The sequence below is a fragment of the Carlito syrichta genome, unplaced genomic scaffold (genome assembly GCF_000164805.1).
Source record: "Carlito syrichta isolate Samal-C Ts95f unplaced genomic scaffold, Tarsius_syrichta-2.0.1 Scaffold303148, whole genome shotgun sequence".
Taxonomy (NCBI): Eukaryota; Metazoa; Chordata; class Mammalia; order Primates; family Tarsiidae; genus Carlito; species Carlito syrichta.
This window is the reverse complement of record NW_007247244.1, coordinates 261,381-280,077: the sequence shown is the minus strand read 5'-3', so window position 1 is coordinate 280,077 and position 18,697 is coordinate 261,381. Positions and strand designations below refer to the sequence as shown.

At 40.2% G+C, this 18,697-nt stretch overlaps 1 protein-coding gene and 1 long non-coding RNA gene across 4 annotated transcripts in view; one reads left to right on the top strand and one right to left on the bottom strand.

The window, feature by feature from the left end:
- Positions 1-681: 681 nt before the first annotated feature.
- The window catches only part of LOC103260230, a 55,006-nt gene continuing 36,990 nt past the window's right edge, over positions 682-18,697 (top strand). Inside the window, exon 1 of the long non-coding RNA XR_504274.2 lies at positions 682-723. This is a non-coding gene — a long non-coding RNA (uncharacterized LOC103260230). The remainder of the gene's footprint in view (positions 724-18,697) is intronic.
- The window catches only part of TRAF5 (TNF receptor associated factor 5), a 29,733-nt gene continuing 19,756 nt past the window's right edge, over positions 8,721-18,697 (bottom strand). For all 3 annotated transcript variants that reach the window (XM_008057874.2, XM_021712249.1, XM_008057875.2), the window contains 4 exons: positions 17,254-17,346; positions 12,725-12,865; positions 10,100-10,268; positions 8,721-9,433 (listed from right to left, as the gene is read on the bottom strand). In XM_008057874.2, the coding sequence (XP_008056065.1) occupies positions 8,856-9,433; positions 10,100-10,268; positions 12,725-12,865; positions 17,254-17,346 (981 nt within the window). In that variant the 3' untranslated portion in view covers positions 8,721-8,855. The remainder of the gene's footprint in view (positions 9,434-10,099; positions 10,269-12,724; positions 12,866-17,253; positions 17,347-18,697) is intronic.

The following is an 18,697-nucleotide window of genomic DNA, read 5'->3' as shown; positions in this document are numbered from 1 at the left end:
TGGACTCAAGCAATCCTCCCAAAGTGCTGGGGTTACCAGCATGAGCCACCGCACCTGGCTGGTTTTATTAGTTTTAAAATAAGAAATGACTAAGTTTTATCAAATATTTTCAGTATCATCTTTGAGATAATCATACAGCTTTTCTCCATTACTCTGCAATAATAGATTTTCTAATGGAGAATCATCTTTACAGTCCTGGTATGTCTTATTTTTTCAATACATGTGCTGTGTGTTTAATTTTGGATTTTTGCATATGTACCTAAGTTGGAATGGTTTATGGTTTCTTTTTCTGTCCTTGTCTAGTTTTGATATCAAGTTGTGCTAGGACTCAAAGTGAGTAAGACAGATTAACTTCTTTTTATATGACCTAGAATACACATAGCATGTGTGAATGCTACATTCCTTAGGTTTTGAGGAACTCATCTTTAAAGCCATCTAGATGTAGTACCTTTTAAGGGGTAGTTTCTTTTTTTAAAATATAGCATCCATGGTTATGATATTTAGCATTTTTTTTGTTTCTTGAGACATTTAAAAAAATTTTTTCTAGAAAAGCATTTCATCTATATTTTCTAACTTTATTCATTCTCTCTTTTTTTTGTTTTTGGTCAGGGTCTCTGTCCGCCAGACTGGTTTGCAGTGGCATGATCACAGCTCACTGCAGTCTCAAACTCTTGGGCTCAAACTATCCTCCTGCTTCGGCCTCCCAAATAGCTGGGACTCCAGGTACATGTCACCACATCTGGCTAATTTTTGTATTTTTTTGTGGAGATGAGGCTTTGCTATGTTGCCTATGTTGGTTTCTAACCTCACTCAGTCTTTCCATTTTGGCCTTCCAAAGTGCTGGGATTACAGGTAAGAGCCACCACACTTGGCCTTGTTCTCATATATTTAATTGGAGTCGTTTTTTCATTTTCTTGATCAGACTTATCGAACTAGCTTTTGGTGGTATTGATAAGCTCTGTCTTAAGAGTTATTTATCTTTCATTAATGTATGCTTTCATTAATTTCTTCTTATTTCTTTGGCTTTGTTTTGTTGTTCTTTTTATAATTCTCGAGTTGAAAGCTGAACTTAAAATGTTTAATATGAAATACTACAAGCATGTGTATATACAGAGAATAATATAATGAACACCTTAGCTGGGTGTGGTGGTGCATGCCTGTGGTCTCACACACACACACACACACACACACCCACCAAAGAATACCTGTGCACCGATCACCTGCCTTTATGTTTTAACATTTCCCATATTTGCTTAAGATTTTTATATTTGGTTAGCACTCCTTGTGAACCTTTCTGCAATCTCATTCTCCCTCTCTTCCTACCCAAAGTTAATTATTCCCCTAAATTTGGTGTGTCATTCCCACAATGCTTTTATCCATTCTAAATGTATATGTAGCAATAAAAGTAACATACGTAGTATCGTTTTGTTTTGGATTTTTTGAGTTGGAGTCTCACTCAGTTGTCCAGGCTGGAGTGCAGTGGCACGCTCACTGCCACCACAGCCTTGACCTGATGGGCTCAGATGATCCTTTTGCTTCAGCCTTCCAAGTAGCTGGAACTAGATGCATGTGGCACCGTGCCCAACTAATTTTTGATTTATTGTAAGGTGAGGTCTCTCCAAGTTGCTCAGGCTGGTCTCGAATCCGTGGGCTCAGGCAGTGAGCCACCGCGCCCGGCCTGTAGTATTGTTTTGTATGTTCCTAAGCCTAATGAAAATTATATGCTGTAATTTGCTTTTGTCACCTATAGCATTCTATTGTATGACTGTACCACAATTTATCCATTCTCCAGTTGCCAGTAATTTAATGATTCCTGCCTGATTTTTGCCATTACAACGTGAGTTAATGGATGTTCTTGCACGCAGCTTCTTAGACGTATGGTAAGAATTTCTTTAGGGTATATGCCTGGAAATGGAGTTGTAAAGTGGGAGGGTTTGCACAATTCAACTTGATTTTATATGGTGAATTGTTCTTTAGTGCTTCTACTGGCTTATCCTTCCACCAGCTGTGTAGAAGAGAGTTGCTGTTGCTCCAGATTTGTGCAACACAGGTTTGTTTTTTTTTCCACCAACTTTTTTGCTATTACAAACAGTGCTGATAGTAAATTTTCTTGTACATGTCTCCTGGTACACACGTGCAAGAGTTTCTCTGAATATATAGGTAGTGGTGACAAGTTATTTGTTCTGTTTTGCTTTAGATGTGTTTTTTAAAAGAGTATATATTCCTCCCTCCCCTCATTTGAGATTTCTTTTCAGTAGTAAAATTTAACTCATTCATAAATGTGTCTAACTTGTTTTTTTCTATGTATAATGCTTCCTGATGTTCTCTTTTCTGCCTTTGGTTTGGTGAGGTTTCTTTTTCTGGTTTTTTCCCCTTTAGTGGTTTGAAAGTTACATATTTGATTTTTATTCTAGTGGCTACTCTTCTTACTCATTTAAGTGTATATCTTTGCGTATTTGTGTAGAATTAATCAGTATCCATAGGAGGCAGTCTGTATAGTGGTTAAAAGTAGACCCTCTGAGGCCAGACTGCCTAGATTCAAATCCCAGCACTATTATTTATTAGCTGAGTAACTTGGAGCTTATTACATAAACTCTGTAGCTCAGCTGCTGCATTTGTAAAGAGGGGATAAACAGCAAATACCTCATAAGGTTGTTGAGATCATTGTGTTAATATATATGACATTCTTAGGACAGTGCCTAGTACTTGGATCTCTTTGATCACCAGTTTTTTTCATCTGTGAAATGGGCATAAGATCTGCCTAGCAGAGTTGTTATAATGATTTAGCGTATTATTGTATACAATCAGTTTAAGACACTGTTTGAGCCCTTGCTATGCCCTAAAATTAGACAGTTCTTGGCTTCAGTGATCTAATAAGGGAACAGACTTGTAAATTCAATTTCAGTATGATATAACCTTAATACTCTTCCCATGTTCTCTACAAGATTTGTGTGTGTATGTGTGTGTGTGTGTGTGTTGGAGTCTCACTCTGTCACACGTCTCGATCAGCTGGACTCAGGCGATCCTTCTGCCTCAGCCTTCCAAGTAGCTGGAACCACAGGTGCCTACCACCACGCCTGGCTAATTTCTTCATTTACTGTAGAGACCAAGTCTTGCCAAGTTGCCCAGGCTGGTCTTGAACCCCAGGGCTCAGGCAGTCCTCTAGCCTCAGCTTCCCAAAGTGTTGGGATAACAGGCTTGAGCCACTGCTTCTGGCACATGTTCACTTTCATTATACTTTACACAAACGGTACACTCCTTACCATGACCTCAGCACTACAGATCCCGAGCCCTGCCTTCCTTTCTGACCTCGCCAGCCCCTCTTTTACTGAACTCCCACCACAACTGCCTCTTCTCTGTTTCTTGAGCCAGCTCTCTTAAGTGCCCTCTTCCCAGCATTCTGATCCATCCCACCAGCTCTTTGCATGATTTACTCATCTTTCAGATCTCAGCTTGATTCAGTTTTTTTTTTTTTTGTTTTTTTTTTTTTTTGAGGCAGGGTCTCACTCTGTCACCTAGAATGGAGTGTAGTGGCACTATCACTGCTCACCACAGCCTTGACCTCCTGGGCTCAACTGAGCCTTCCACCTCAGCCTCCCGAGTAGCTGGGACTACAGGTAGGCACTGCCACGCCCAGCTAATTTTTAAATTTTTTTGTAGAGAGATCTCACTATGTTGCCCAGGCTGGTCTTGAACTGGGCTCAAATGATCTTCCTGCCTCAGCCTCCCAAAGTGCTGGGATTACAGGCTTGAGCCACTGTGCCTCAGGTTCAGAAAGAAAGGGATTTATTAACATTATGTTGTTCACAGAATATTCAGGACAGCCAGAGGCCAAATGTGGATGCTGCAGTACCCAAACACACTAAAGGATCTAGTGATAATCCATTGCTGCTGCCACCATTTGACACCAAAACTGCAACTTCCATAAACACTGATGGGCCCCAGCAGGCAGACATGTTTCCTTCCCTTTTTCTGAGTTGGAGTCTCACTCTGTCGCCCAGGCTGGAGTGTAGTGGCATGCTCATGGCCACCGCAGCCTGGGCTCAGGTGATCCTTCCGCCTCAGCCTTCCAAGTAGCTGAACTACAGGCACGTGCCACCATGTCCGGCTAATATTTTGATTTATTGTAGAGATGAGGTCTCGCCAAGTTGCCCAGGATGGTCTTGAACCCATAATCTCAGGCAGTCCTCTCACGTGGGGCCTCTCAAAGTGCTGGGATTATAGGCATGAGCCACTACGCCCAGCCACATTTCTTTCTTTATCTTGCTCACTTTCAATTTGAAATTTTGCATTGGCTATGTCTATTTGATAGGGCCTAGGTCACATGTCTGTGCTGCAAGGGGGTCAAGAAGGTAAGTTTTCTTATACGAAATTTTTCAGACATAAGGATGATGGACATTCAGAAAACATGTCCCTGAACATTGGATGTTGTGTTACCTCAGCATAAAGACCTTCTCTAACAACCTCAAGTATATTCTTCCTGCCCCAGCCTCATTATTCTTTTACTATAATCTGTCTTTTTCTTCGAGGCGCTTATCACTAGTTGTATTGTTATATACCTAATTTGTTCAAATGCCTTATAAATTCCAGAGCCACACTGTCTATGTGTGGAGTTTCAAACAGCCAGAAATAGTTTTAAAATGGTTTTAGTCTTCAGCATAGGTCTCTTGAAAGAAAAAAGCACCAAAGAGGTTCCAAGTCACAATTTCTAGCAGTTCCCATAGTTTCATACTCCTCTTCTCTAATTCTCCCCAGTCTTTATGTGGATCTGTTCAGCTTTCTTCATAAACTGTACTCCTAGGACTCTCCTTTTGAATCTTTTTCTGCCTGTTCTCTTATTTTGCATCACAAACATCCACAACAGGTCTGAGAGATACATTTTCTTAAGGCATAGGGGAGAGAAGTTGAGAGGCAAAGTTTTTGTCAGATTTAGGAGGCTGGAAACATTTACACACTGATCATTTTCTTTACCACTTGTCAACCTACAGCTCATACATTTGAGGAGGACAGGAACAATATCTGTTGTTTGTAACTTGCACAGAATCGTGACAATATATATTCAATTAACATTTCATTTTCTGGAAAAAAGAAAAGTCCGGCAGTTGAGGTATGGGCAAGGAAGTACACAGCACAGAGCGAGGACTGTTGGCCTAGTGAGGGATGAGAGGTGGGGGTGGGGCATGCAGCATAAGGGCTAGTCTGGAAAGGCATTCCAGAGGTCATGAGGCCAAAGCAGAATCTTGCAGGGCAAAAGTTCTCCAGACCAAGGAGGAGGTGAGGATAGAGAAGAAGATTCCAGGTAGACATGTAGCACAAACTCAGACAAGTGTCAGACAGTTTCGTGTGGTACTGCTGAATGCAAAGTAGGAGAAATGTCAGGAGGCGAGGCTAGAAGGACAGAGGTGGGCATGGAGAAGGGCCTTGTATGCCACTCCATGAGGGCTGGGCTTTATCCTGTGTGTAATGGAGCCACAATGTAGACAAGGTGGGGAGTCATATTCAGATTTTCATTTTACAGAGACCACCAGGTGACTGGAGGTTGGAAAGAGGGAAAACTAAAAATAGGGAAAACAGTTGTGAGTTAAAAAAATAATGTAGGCCTGGAATAGCACAGTATTATGCAGCAGGGGTAACAGTAGGAATAACTCAAAGAAATTATTTGGAGGTCAAATTGGCAGTCCTGGGTGGGTGCTTGGTTGGGGAAGGTGAGGGAGAAATCTAGAATAGTGTCCAAACTTTTGGCTTGGATTGACATCTGATGTCATTAACTGAGTAGAAGTTGAAAGAGTAAAAGGTTGGCAGTGTGGAGTGTTCAGCTCATTATGGTAAAGTGGACTTCAAAGTTCCCATGAGGCTCATAAGCTTAGATGTTCACCAGGTACTTGGATATGAGTCTGCAGCTTAAGGCAAAGTCCAGTTATACAGACTTAAGGAGAGAACAGTATGGGGTGATAACGAGTTCAAGAGTTGGCTGTGGGGTGCGCTCAGAGCAACTGCTCTTCCCAGGCTGGCATCTGGCCCTGTTGATGTTCTTTTCCCCTCCCACCTCCTTTGGTCTTTCTTGTACCTCTGACCATTCCTTCTCCAAATGTTTTTCAGGCTCTTCTTCCGCCATAAAACGTGTTCCTAGGGACCACCTAGGGCCCCTACTGTGTGTCCATCGAACCTTGATCTCCAGCTCAGAATTCTTATATGAGAGTGAGACCTATGTCTCTAGCCGTTTTCTAAGAACAGTTAGTAGTGTGGACTGATTGTTCTGGGACCATGTGAAGGCTTTGTGCCTCGCTGTCCTATTCACTTGTATTCAGGACTGGCACTATGAGTTGAACCTGGCTGTGACTATCTCTTGCTTCTCTGAAAATGCCAAATTTGCTGATCAGGAATCAGATTTCAGACCTGTTAATATGCGTTAATGTGTATCTCCACCTCCCCACCCTACTGTAATCCTTATATACCTTTCTCAATGACATGGACTCCCCCTTTTTATTTAGCATATTATCTTTTCATCAGGAACCAACATTAGACCAAAATGGAAATACAAATTTAAATCTTATTGACACAGAATAAAAAAGGAAAAACAGTTACATGGATCCACTTCTTATAAAACAAAAGTCACACTCTTATTTCATGAAAAAGGAGTGCTTTTTACTCTAAAATTCATTGATTCCTTGTTTGGTGATCAGTTAATCACTATCTCCATGATGACCATGATGAAAGAACTCTGAACTGCTAGGCAAACCAGGCTGTGACACACTTAATATGCACAAAAGTTGGTTAAAACACAAAACCAGTATTTTGACAAATTTCAGCTTAAGATGTTTTTCACATCAACCACTTAAAACTAGTTACAACAAAATGATCCTCCATTCCTGAGGAACACAAAGAGTGACCTTGTACATGATTAGAAACATTGAAGACAAACATGCAGAACCACCTGGGTCTGACCATACAGGCTAGAAAAATGCTTCCTGAGTTTGCCTGGAGGTGATGTGTTGATTATCAACTGTACCAGAGTTCACCAGCAGCAATGGTGTAATTCTGTAGCATATTCCTATTAGGTCCCTATTTCTTTGGGATGATTAATCCTTGGGATGATTCCTGCAATATGAGTCTTTAACGTCTTGAAAACTCCACAGAAAAGAAGCCACTCCTACAAATCATGCTTCTTCTATTAGGTTAACTGTTCAGAAATTGTGTGGTACATGGTTATCACCCAAGTGAGCTACTCTATGGGGCCTTCAGCCCATACTTGTCTTTGCATGCTCAGAGGGGAGCCAGCCCACAAATGGGCAATGGTAAGTGGCATAACAATGCAAAAGGGCTCAGGAAAACGTGTTTTTTTTTTGTTTTTTTTTTAAGTTCAGGCTTATCAAGAGTCATAAGGACTCATCTCAATTGTATATATATCTTCAGACCCATAAGAACATGATCATTTCTGTTCTTTACAAAGTACTGAGACTCTGACAAGAAACTTCACAAGCTTATACAAAGGCCCATTTTCATGCCAATTTACGCATTCAGAAGTTCTCAAAGGAGACACTGTTTTTTAGCGATCAGTTTTGGATGGAAGTACTTCTGTCACCCACAGGAAATTGTAATGGTTTTCTCCCTAAGTTGTAAATTCCTTTTATACATTTATGACATTTTCTATATCATATACTAAATTCTGCTCATCCTCACATTAATTTACTATTACTACCCAGGGACCATCAAACTATCTTGTGTACACATATATAAGTTTGTGTGTGCGTGTGAAGTTTGGTTGAATTTATGAAACTGCTAATATGTGACCATTTTTGACCTATGAAAATAGTTTTTTCACTTGGTTGAACCTAATGAAATCTGAACTTTGCTGGCTGACTGCAGATATCGCCTTATATGTTACTCTGTAGCACCTTCTGCTTTATTCCAGCAGGGGGAATGAAAATGCTTACCCCATTTACCAATTCTTATGCAGCCTTACAAAATTGTGCTTGCAAACTGCTGGTGAATTTCATGAAAATATTTCCAGGTGTAGTCATTTCCACAAATCTAGTATCTCACCGAAAAAAATCTGGTCCAAACTGAGCATACTATAGTGTCTTTGTAACTACATCACCCAAGTGGAACAGCCTACCTTCTAAAAGATGGCTTTTGCAGGCTTAAGGTCAGGTCTAGAATGAACAGGACAAACAATAAAATACCAAGGCATTTTCAATTGGGAATTCTGGTATCTCTATGTGTTCAATAACATCCACATTCTAGAATGATTGAGACACACTGTACTAAGCACCAGTAAAGGAGATAAGGTCCACATCTTGCTTTTTTTAAATTTGATTTGGAGTCTCACTCTGTCACCCAGGCTGGAGTGCAGTGGCATGCTCACAGCCACTGCAGCCTTGACATGCTGGGCTCAGGTGATCCTTCCACCTCAGCCTTCCAAGTAGCTGGAACTATGGGCATGCGTCACCACGCCAGGCTAACTTTTTGATTTATTGTAGAGATGAAGTTTTGCCAAGTTGCCCAGGCTGATCTTGAACCTGTGGGCTTAGGCAATCCTCTCACCTTGGCCTCCCAAAGTGCTGGGATTATAGGCATGAACCACCATGCCTGGCCAGACCTTGCTTGCAAGAAACTTACCATCTTTCATGAGATATAAAAATATAAATAACGAGAGGATTTTCTAGGACTTTTAAGTTTCAAACTGTGACAATAAGATGTAAAAAAAGGACAGCACTTCAAATTTGTAAACTGACTTCAAAAATTAAAGGCAAAGAGCCAAATACAAATGTGCATTGAGCCTACGTCCAAGTCAGTATGATAAATGTGTTCTCCATGGTTCTGGACCCCAAAAAATCCTTTTAACACACCAGTGATTAGAGATCCTCCAGGTCAGTTAGATCCACAGCTACTTTCAAGAACAGGGTGTCATCTTTTATGTAGGTGTTCTTGGCATTCTCCAAAATGGAATGAGCCACAAAGCGAGGACAGCCAGATGCAATGTTCATTTCCCCATCAGGTCTTTTAAAGCTGCTGCTATTAGGGTCAGCCTTGAAGGTCTCCACAATGTGGTTCTTTTTGCCACTCTGATCGAAAAGCGTCAGGGTCACCCTCTGCCTGAACGGCCACTGCAACAGTGAGTCAAACTCTCCTCGCATTACCACAATGTACAGGGATAGGTGTGTCCCCTTCCCGGATCCGTCCCCATTCAGGTATGCTCTAGCACAGAGCCGGTAGCCACAGCGGCTGGTATAGAAGGACTGGCTGAAGATGGACACTGTGTGCCCATCCACCGCCTCCCTCTTCCTCATCTTGTAATCTGTCACCTTCCAAATGAGCTTTCCATTATAGCAGGCACCCTCTAGCAGTTTAAATCGCTCTTCATTTTTATTCAGCTGTGCTTTATGAATATTAATATAGGCATCATGTTTGTTTGTCTCTCCTTCTAAAACAACTGCAAAGAAAAAAAAAAAGATTCCATAGGCCTGGAAGTTGTCTTTAGAGTTTGCCAAAGTAGAATTTTGTTACTTGACGATAACCAATAAAATTTTGACATCTTAAAGATGAACTGAATTCAATGTCTACAAATGGACCATGTATATTAATAACATTAACTCAGGGAATATCATGTCTTGGCAAACTGGCGCCAAGAAAACCCGATATGTACTCTTAAACTGAAGCTCGCTGAAGTGTAGAGAAGACACACTAAGCATTCAACCAGCATGCAATTGCATGGTGAGCCCCATGCCTTTCCAACTAGAATGATTTTAAATAACCAAACTCTTTTATATTTTTCCATACCTAAAACAATGATCCCACCATATCTCTCTCAGCTTTCTCATTATTTTCTGCTTTCCTTAAAAATCATTACTCATTCTTCTTGGAATTTCCTGGCCCTTTTCCATCTCTAGCTTGTTTCTAGCCCCTTCCTCCCTTCTCATGGCCCTCCTTCATTTTTGCCTGACTGGCCAGAGTCTCATGCGGCTCTTTCACAAATAACAGTTTCAACCATTGTTTATCCTAGAGAGATGTGACTCTCTATTTGACTAGTTGTTTGGTTGTTTCACAAATACCTGAGGACCAACAAGTCACCAAAAAAGAAGTAAAATATTAGACATACCTAATCTTTGTTCATTGTTTTCTAGCAGAGTAATTTTCTGTTTCACTGTATCAATCGCTTCCACCAAAGGCCTCAGATCAAATTGATTTTGTTGCTGGGTAACCATTTGTAATAAATGACACACTTGAGCTTCTAGCCAAGCAGACTTGTCAATGTGACTGGCAAGAACCTTTCATTACAAAATGGATCATAATGTTTAAAAAAAAAGTTAATATTTTAGCAATTCATTCATATTAAAATTTTCAATTCAAACATTTCACATTTAGTTAATTAATGTAACAAAAAATACAAGTCCAGAAGAGAAAATTCAAGCGGGGAATCACAAAAAGATGAGCCATCTAGTTATCATCCCCCTCCCCTCCTATCACAGCTTCTGTTCTAAATGTTTGAACTTCTCCAATTATTACTCCTTCTTCCATTTCTCTCTACTTGGTTCTTTTTTCTTTTTTGAGTTGAAGTCTCACTCTGTTGCCCAGACTGGAGTGCAGTGGCACACTCCCAGCCACCGCAGCCTCGACCTGCTGGGCTCTGGTGATCCTTCCACCTCAGCCTTCCAAGTAGCTGGAACTACAGGCGTGTGCTACCACGCCCAGCTAGTTTTTTTTTTTTTTCGATTTATTGTCGAGATGAGGTCTCACCAAGTTGCCCAGGCGGGTCTCGAACCCGTGGGCTCAGGAAATCCACTCACCTCAGCCTCCCAAAGCGTGGGATTACAGGCTGAGCCACCGAGCCCATCTTCCACTTGGTTCTTTAACTCATCTTTATGTATCTATTTTTCATGTCTCTCTTCCTGCCTCTCTTTCTTCAGAGAAACTACTCTCCAAATTCACTCTTGCTCTGCGAAGGCAGAGAATGAGCTGGGACAGGCCCACCTGTTCTGACCTGAGCACTATAGGTGTGCAGAAGACCCTGAGGAAGGCCTAAAATTTTAATTACTCTCTTAGATGGAAGAGGTTTAATAAAACTACTCCACCCTTGCCCTACATGCCTTAATTATGATTGGTCAGTCTTTGTATTAGAAAAAAGGTCAGAACTGAGATAGTAATTAATGAATTTCTTTTTTTTCTGGACACATACATACATATACATACAAATATCTGTATATGCAGATGTTCCCTGACTTATATGGTTCAACTTATGTTTTTGGCTTTGCAATGGTGCTAAAGAGCTACACGTTCAGTAGAAACCATACTTCAAGTATCCATACAACCATTTTGTTTTTCACTTTCAGGAAATTATTCAATAAATTATATGAGCTATACAACACTTTATTATAAAACAGGCTTTATGTTAAATGATTCTGCCCAATTGTGGGCTAATATAAGTGTTCTAAGCACTTTCAGGGTAGGCTAGACTAAGCTGTGATATTTAGTAGATTAAACATTAAATGCATTTTTAACTGTGCAAACTGCTTGAACTCCTTTTCAAATTTCTGTACAGTTTTTGCTAGCTGCTGGATTTTACTTTCTGTTCTAGGCTCTTATATAAGTCTGAAATCTAATAACAGGAATATGGATGAGGGGGAAAAAATGAGGTCATTGAAATGCATGCATATAAGTTAAGTACTTGTTGGAAAGAAAGTTTCTAGGGAAAAAAATACAGATATATATTTCTAGGAAGATATTTTTGGGTAGATTCCTATATGATGGAACTTATGATGAGTTTATTAGGACATAGCTCCATTGTAAGTCAAGGAGCATCTGTACATATATATGTATATACATGCACATACATACATATAAATTATGTGTTATGTGTGTATATATACACAAATGCGTATGCATATATGTACGCATATATATACATACATAATTTGTTGACAAAATATAGATATTATATGACCTAGATTTTCTGGAATAATCCAAATTTCAAATATATTCCCCACACGATATGTCTTGAAATCTTTTTTAATATAAATTTAATAAACATGATAAATATGTTATGCATTAGGAATTCATTTATGATTATTTAACATTCATAATTTACAAAGGGTTTTTTTGCTATATTTTAGTGACATTTAAAGTATTTTCTTCCCAAATGAATTAATAGTTTCAGTTTGTTGACAACAAAATATAGGCATGCTCTGAAATCAAGTGATTAATATTGGCCCAACATTAATTAAAACCCTAACTGCCATAAATTATATAAAGGTATTTTAACAATGTTAATTTACTGACATTGCTAAATGTAATGGGGTCATGTAAAATAAGATTTTTTTTTTTTTTTAAATAGAGACAAGCCCTCACTATGTTGCTCAGGCTGGTGTCAAACTCCTGGGCTCAAGCAATCCCCTCACCTTGGCCTCTCAAAGTATTGGGATTATAGGCATGAGCCACCACACCGGGCCTGAGGTCTTTATTCTTAGAAAATACATACTGAAGTGTATAGAGGTAATAGGCCATGATATATGCATTGTACTCTCAAATGGTTCAGACAACACACACAGAGGTCAGGGGCGGGGGGAGTGGAGAGAGCACAGATGCATCTATATACAGATGTTCTTTGCACTGTCTTATTCTTACAGCTGTTCTGTATACTTGAAATTATTTTCACTTAAAAAGTTAAAAACACTTGCTGCCAATTGAAAGCCAAGCCTTGGCTTTGAATGGAAAGGCTGTTGCTCACCTGGATATTTGAGAGGACGTTTCCATTTTTGCCAAACAACTGTGAAAACTGCTTGAACTCCTTTTCGAATTTCTCTACAGTTTCTGCTAGCTGCTGGATTTTACTTTCTTTCTGTTCTAGGTGCTTATGTAAGTCTGAAATCTAATAACAGTATGTAAATTAGGAAAAATGAGGTCATTGAAAGGCATGCATGTAAGTTAAAATAGAACTTGCAGATAAGAAAGTGTTTCTGGGGAAAATATCTGAAGGGGACCCCCAAAATGGAATTTATTTATAAAAAGTTGTTTGTTTATTCTTATAGGTTTAAACTTCAGTCACCTTCAAAGGACTCTTCGTTTGATGCAATATACCTACCGAGATACTTTTTCCACTGCTCAAAACGTTTTGAGCTCCTCAACTTTAATGCCTTTTAGTGCTTCTGCCGTTTTTGGTTTCACTGCTTCCACATGGGCAAAACGTTTCCCTTTGAGGACTTTTGTCATCAGGGAACCACAAAAAAGTTAGCCAGGGCTGAGATCAGGTGAATAGGGAGGGCGAGGCATGGGGGTCATGCCATTCTGGGTCAAAGACTGTTGAACACTCAGCATGGTGTGGGAGATCTGTTGTCATGGTGGAAGAACCAGTCACGTGTTTGCCACAACTCAGGATGTTTCTTCCACAAATGTGGTGCCATCTTCTCAAAACCACCAGATAAAAACTTAGTTTGGCTTTTGATCTGAAGGAACAAATTCCAGTGTACTACAAGGAGCCCACCTTCCAAAAGCTAATACCGTTTTTTCAGGGGCCTCCCTTCATACATATATACTTCTAGGAAGACATTTTCAGGTAGATTCCTATGTAATTCTAGGAAAATCTTTGCAGGTGGTTCCAAAAAAGCAGCTCCACAGAATTCTTCCTCAGCCTTTCCTATACCTCACCCACTACAATAGTTCATTTAATGATATTACTTGACTGAATTTACCAAACTGGTTCTCTTCATTCATTCAATATGCACTTATTAAATAACCATGAAAGTCAGGCATGGTGGTGCACACCTGCAGTCCCAGCTACTTGAGAGGCCGAGGTGGGAGGATTGCTTGAGCCCAAGAGTTTAAGTCCAGACTGGGCAACATAGCTAGACCCCATTTTTAATTTTTTTTAAATTTATTTTTATTTAAAAAATTTTTTTAATTTTAAAGAGGTGGGGTATAATTCAGGGTTAGATATACAAGTGTTCATTATACAGGTACCCTTGTTGATAAGTGTGCGCCCCTCCCCCGGCAGATTCCCACTACTGCCATCCCATCTCCCCTCTCCCACCCCCCAGCAGTTTCCTGCTACTGCCAATCCTTTTCTTATAGTAGCACAATAAATGTTCAAGTAAACCCCATCTTTTAAAACAAAACAAAACAAAAAACTAAAGAGCACTGATCATCACATCAAGCTAAATGTTACATGCACAGTATCAATAGTAATAACAGAAATTTGCTGAACGTCTATTATGCCCTCCATCATTGACTCTTTTAATTATCAAAGAAACATGAGTCAGATATGAGTATTAGTCCCATTTTTCAGATGAGGAAACAGTCTAAGTAACCTGTCTAGTATACAAACTAACAAGTGGTAGGCAGAACACATGGGCAGCATGTTTATTCTGAGTCTGTAATCTATCTGTTATCTAAATTGTTTTCTGGAAACAACCAGAAAACTAAAGCTGATCCTAGACAATTCTTCTCTTACTCCTGTAGTCTGCAACACTTGCCAACTTTAATTGCTAACCTATAAAATACAAAAAATTCTTGTGTCCGTTTTCACTTTATTTTGTCTTTTCAGTACTAGTTTTGGCCCTCTTTATTTCTCACTTGGGCTGCTACAACTTCCTAACAAGTCCTATGCTGTCCGTGCTATCCTAGACACACACCACAGTGGAAGCTCTGTGGGAGCAGGGACTGGCATGGATCTCACAGTCCACTATAACCCCAGCAGTGGGCAAGTGCCTGGCACAAGCTGGTGCTTGATAAATATCTGTTAAATGAATGGATGGCATGAATGCTCCCTCTGCTTTTAGTCTTATTCTCTTCCAATTTGTCTCCATACTGTAACAAGAATAGTATTAAGGACAAATCTGGTCTTGAGCTTCTCCTGTTGAAACAACTCTAGTCGCTTTCTCTTACAGTGGGCCCTACGTGATCCGCCCAGGCTACCCTTTCAGCCTCATGACTGTTCACATCCCACATGCATCCTGTCCATCAAGACTACACAACTCCTACTTCCCATCAGGCCCTGCTCCCTCAGACACGTCTCTCTTCATCTAGAAACGACCACTTTTTTAGCCTCCACTCAAGGGCGTATCTTCTAGGAAATAGTTCCTTACTAGCACCACCCAACCGGAACACCTCTCAAGTTGCAAGACACCCTGTCCATACTCTAGTGTATAACTTATCCTTATCACTCTTATAACTTGCTTTTTTTGTTGTTGTTTTGGTCTCTTTTTCTTCTTTTTCTTCACTAAGTTGTCTCTTGAGATTATGTCACACTGATTTCTTTACCCCCAGAGCCCAGCATAGTGCCTGGCACACAGAGGGCATTTGCTAAATGTTTTATCAATGAATGCACAGATGGCTGGGACAACCATTTGATCTCTGACCCAGAGTCTTCTACTTAGATCCACAAACACACTTGACCAGAAGCAAATCCAGTGTCTCCTCTCCCCACCCTCACTCCCTGTTCTCATAGTGCCCATCTCAGTTAATCACATTACCATGTTCCCTACCTTTCCAACTTATAGCATGTCAGTTCAACCTCAGAATGTCTTTTGATGCCCTCTCTCCAGCCCACTGACATGGCCTTGGTTGACCCTTCAACATCACCACCATTCACTCCAGCATCTTGCTTATGCCTAATATTGAAATGCTTATTATGTGCCAGGTACTGTGCTAAGAGCTAAAATGTATTATCTCATTTTAACCTCACCCAACCTCATTTACAAATGAGGAACTTGAGGAAGAGAGAGGTGAAGTAGCTTGCTCAAACTCCTATCTGGCTTCAGAGCTTTCACTCTTATCAATTGCCATGCTGTTACCAGCTGTCTTACAAACAAACATTAGCTAGCCAAGTATTTTGAAGTGAAAAGACCTCCATTAGCTTCCTATTACTGACAAACATCAGTTCAAACTTCTGGCCCATAAAAACTTTCTGAAACAAGCAGAGTATGAATGAATACAAACTAATTGAACGCACAATTTTCAAAGCTCTTAACTTACACAGAAGGCCACTGAAACCTGGATCCAACACACCAGTTTCACTGGTAGTCCATTCACCCTAAGATCCCACTTCCTTGATCCATCAGCATTCTCATGCCTCCCTACCTTGGCACAAGCTTTCCCTTCCATAACATTGTAACTCATAAATCTTTCTTCCTTCAAGATGCTGCTTGGATGTTCTACCTTGAAAAGTCTTCCCCTCCCTCAGAGTAAACGGCTGCAGCCTCTGTACCTCAGACCAAATTACAGCACAGCAACCTGCTTACATTTCTATGAGTTCTTCAAGGGTAGAGGACATGTCTTCCTTGACTCAGTGTTTCTAGCAGCAGACATTGTACCTGACATATAGTAGGTGCTTCTTGAATGAATGGATGGATGGATGACTGAGGCTACTGATAGAGAAAAAACTTAAGAATGGTTACTGGCCAGCATGCCTTCTACCAAAGTTACTGTTTAATCAGTCTTTCTAATTTTCTCCTGGATCTGACCCTGGAACTCGCATACCTGCTTCAGTATGGAATTAGACTTCACAAAATAATCTGCAGTAGTAAAATTCAGCTCCTTCTCTGAAGATCGATAGTTTTCTTCCCTGTGTGGGTTTGAAATTTTTGATCTTCTGAGATGTTCTAAGAAAATAATTAACCTTCATAATAACTGTTCAGCAGAACCAGTATTTATTGAGATTACTATGAATGCCACAGGCACTATGGCAGGCATTTGTATACATTATTTCACTTGACAATAACAACTTGGTGGAATAAGGATGTATATATGCATTTATCAGGTTGTAAAGCTTCTCCAAGGCAGGAGTTTAGACTTACTACAAAATTTATAAAACCCATAGTGCCTACAACAGAGTCAATTTGTTTTATGGTAACATTAACTTAATTTTAAAACATTAAACACCTAGTAGATGCCAGGTACTAACCCAAGGTGTGTAGACAGGCTGTTGAGAGGCAGTTTTGATATACCAAGGGGACCACCTCTAGAATCAGAGAACATGGGTTTGAGATTGAATTCTGCCACTTACAAGTTAAATCATATCAAAATTTCCTTAAGTTTAGTTACTTCGTCTATTGAATGAGGGGGTGGGACCCAAAGATCTCAAAGGCACCTTCCAATTCTAATGTTCTATAATCCCATGAACCTTTTAAGTCACCTAGTAGAACAATATCTATCCAGTTGACTCATACTGAAACAGAAAAGAATATAAAAATACTAGCATAGAGCGGGCAAATCCCAGCAATTCTGTTCCCTCCCTTCATATTTGAACCTGTGACGATTTACCTTTTCCTCTAATTGGACGTTCTTTTCTAAAACCAAAAGCATGTGGTCCCGCAAAGCTGAATGCTCGTGTTCCTGCAGGTTCCCCCGCTTATCCTTCAATATGAAGAGAAAAATAAGGTTGTTGAGAAACTCAAAAATGAGAGAGGTGGTGAGATACTCTGATAAAGGAGAATCTTCACAATGTACCTTACTTTCATAGTTTTAAGTGTGTACTTGTTTCTAGGTGGGTTGCAGGAAAAAATGACGGCACCAGGTCCCTTTTCCAGCTTTAGGATTCTGTAGTACCCATGAGACAATATTAAAGTTATAGAGACAGAGACTCAAGTCACTATCACAATTCTCAGTGCTGATTTCCTTTCTTGCCCTGGAAGCATATGACTGTGGGTTAAGTGAAATTATTGTCATCTTTCAACTATTCCCATGTAAAACCTAGCCCCCCTTGTTGGGTTCTCTCTAGTTTTTGTTGTTGTTTTTTTGTTTTTGAGTTGGAGTCTCACTCTGTCACCCAGGCTAGAGTACAGTGGCATACTCACAGTCACCCCAGCATCAACCTGCTGGGCTCCAGCATTCCTTCCGCCTCTGTCTCAGCCTTCCGAGTAGCCAGAACTACAGGTGCTCGCTACCACGTCTGGCTAATTTTTTTTTAATTTAGCGTAGCAACAAGGTCTCACCAAGTTGCCTGGGCTGGTCTCGAACCCATGGGCTCAGGCAATCCACTCTCCTCAGCCTCCCAAAGTGCTGGGATTACAGGCCGAGCCACTGAGCCTAGCCCAGATCAGTTTTAAGCCAAGACTAGTTCTCCCTCCTATGCTACCTGCTCCCATCACTGCTCTACTGTCACGGGCAGAAGGTATGCCACCTGATTTTAATTTCAGCCCGTGCAAGTTTGTTGCCCTCAAAATCACAGAATACATTAGCCAGAGGAAATGGTTGCTTTCCCCCGTTATTAAAATATTTATTTGCAAACAGCCTATATTACTAGTAAAAGCAAATGTTAGGTGTTTCAGGTAATCCATGCAATCTAAGAAAACATTTATCATCAACTCCCTTCAGCTTAGGGTTGGCCCCTTTGGTGACCATCCATCCCAAATAAGGGTCCAGAGAATAACTGCCCCAGCCATTGCAAGCTCTGAAACTGAGATAAGTTCTAGAATACAAGTCAACTGGAGGTCTGGGCCTAACTATAAAAATCCTTCTCAGAGCTAGGAAACATACATACTGCATTTTATGCACTAGAAAGGTTAACCTATCCTTTTTCTTTTCTTTTTTTAAGTATACAGTGATTACATACATACACATACACAAAGATGTTAATTATAGTATTGTTTGGATAGCCAAAAAAACCCCAAACTAAAAACAACCTATAAGTCCATCATTAAAATATCATCTCTATAATTATAATAATTTTTTTAAAAAAGCTCTTTCTCTGTCGCATAGGCTGGAG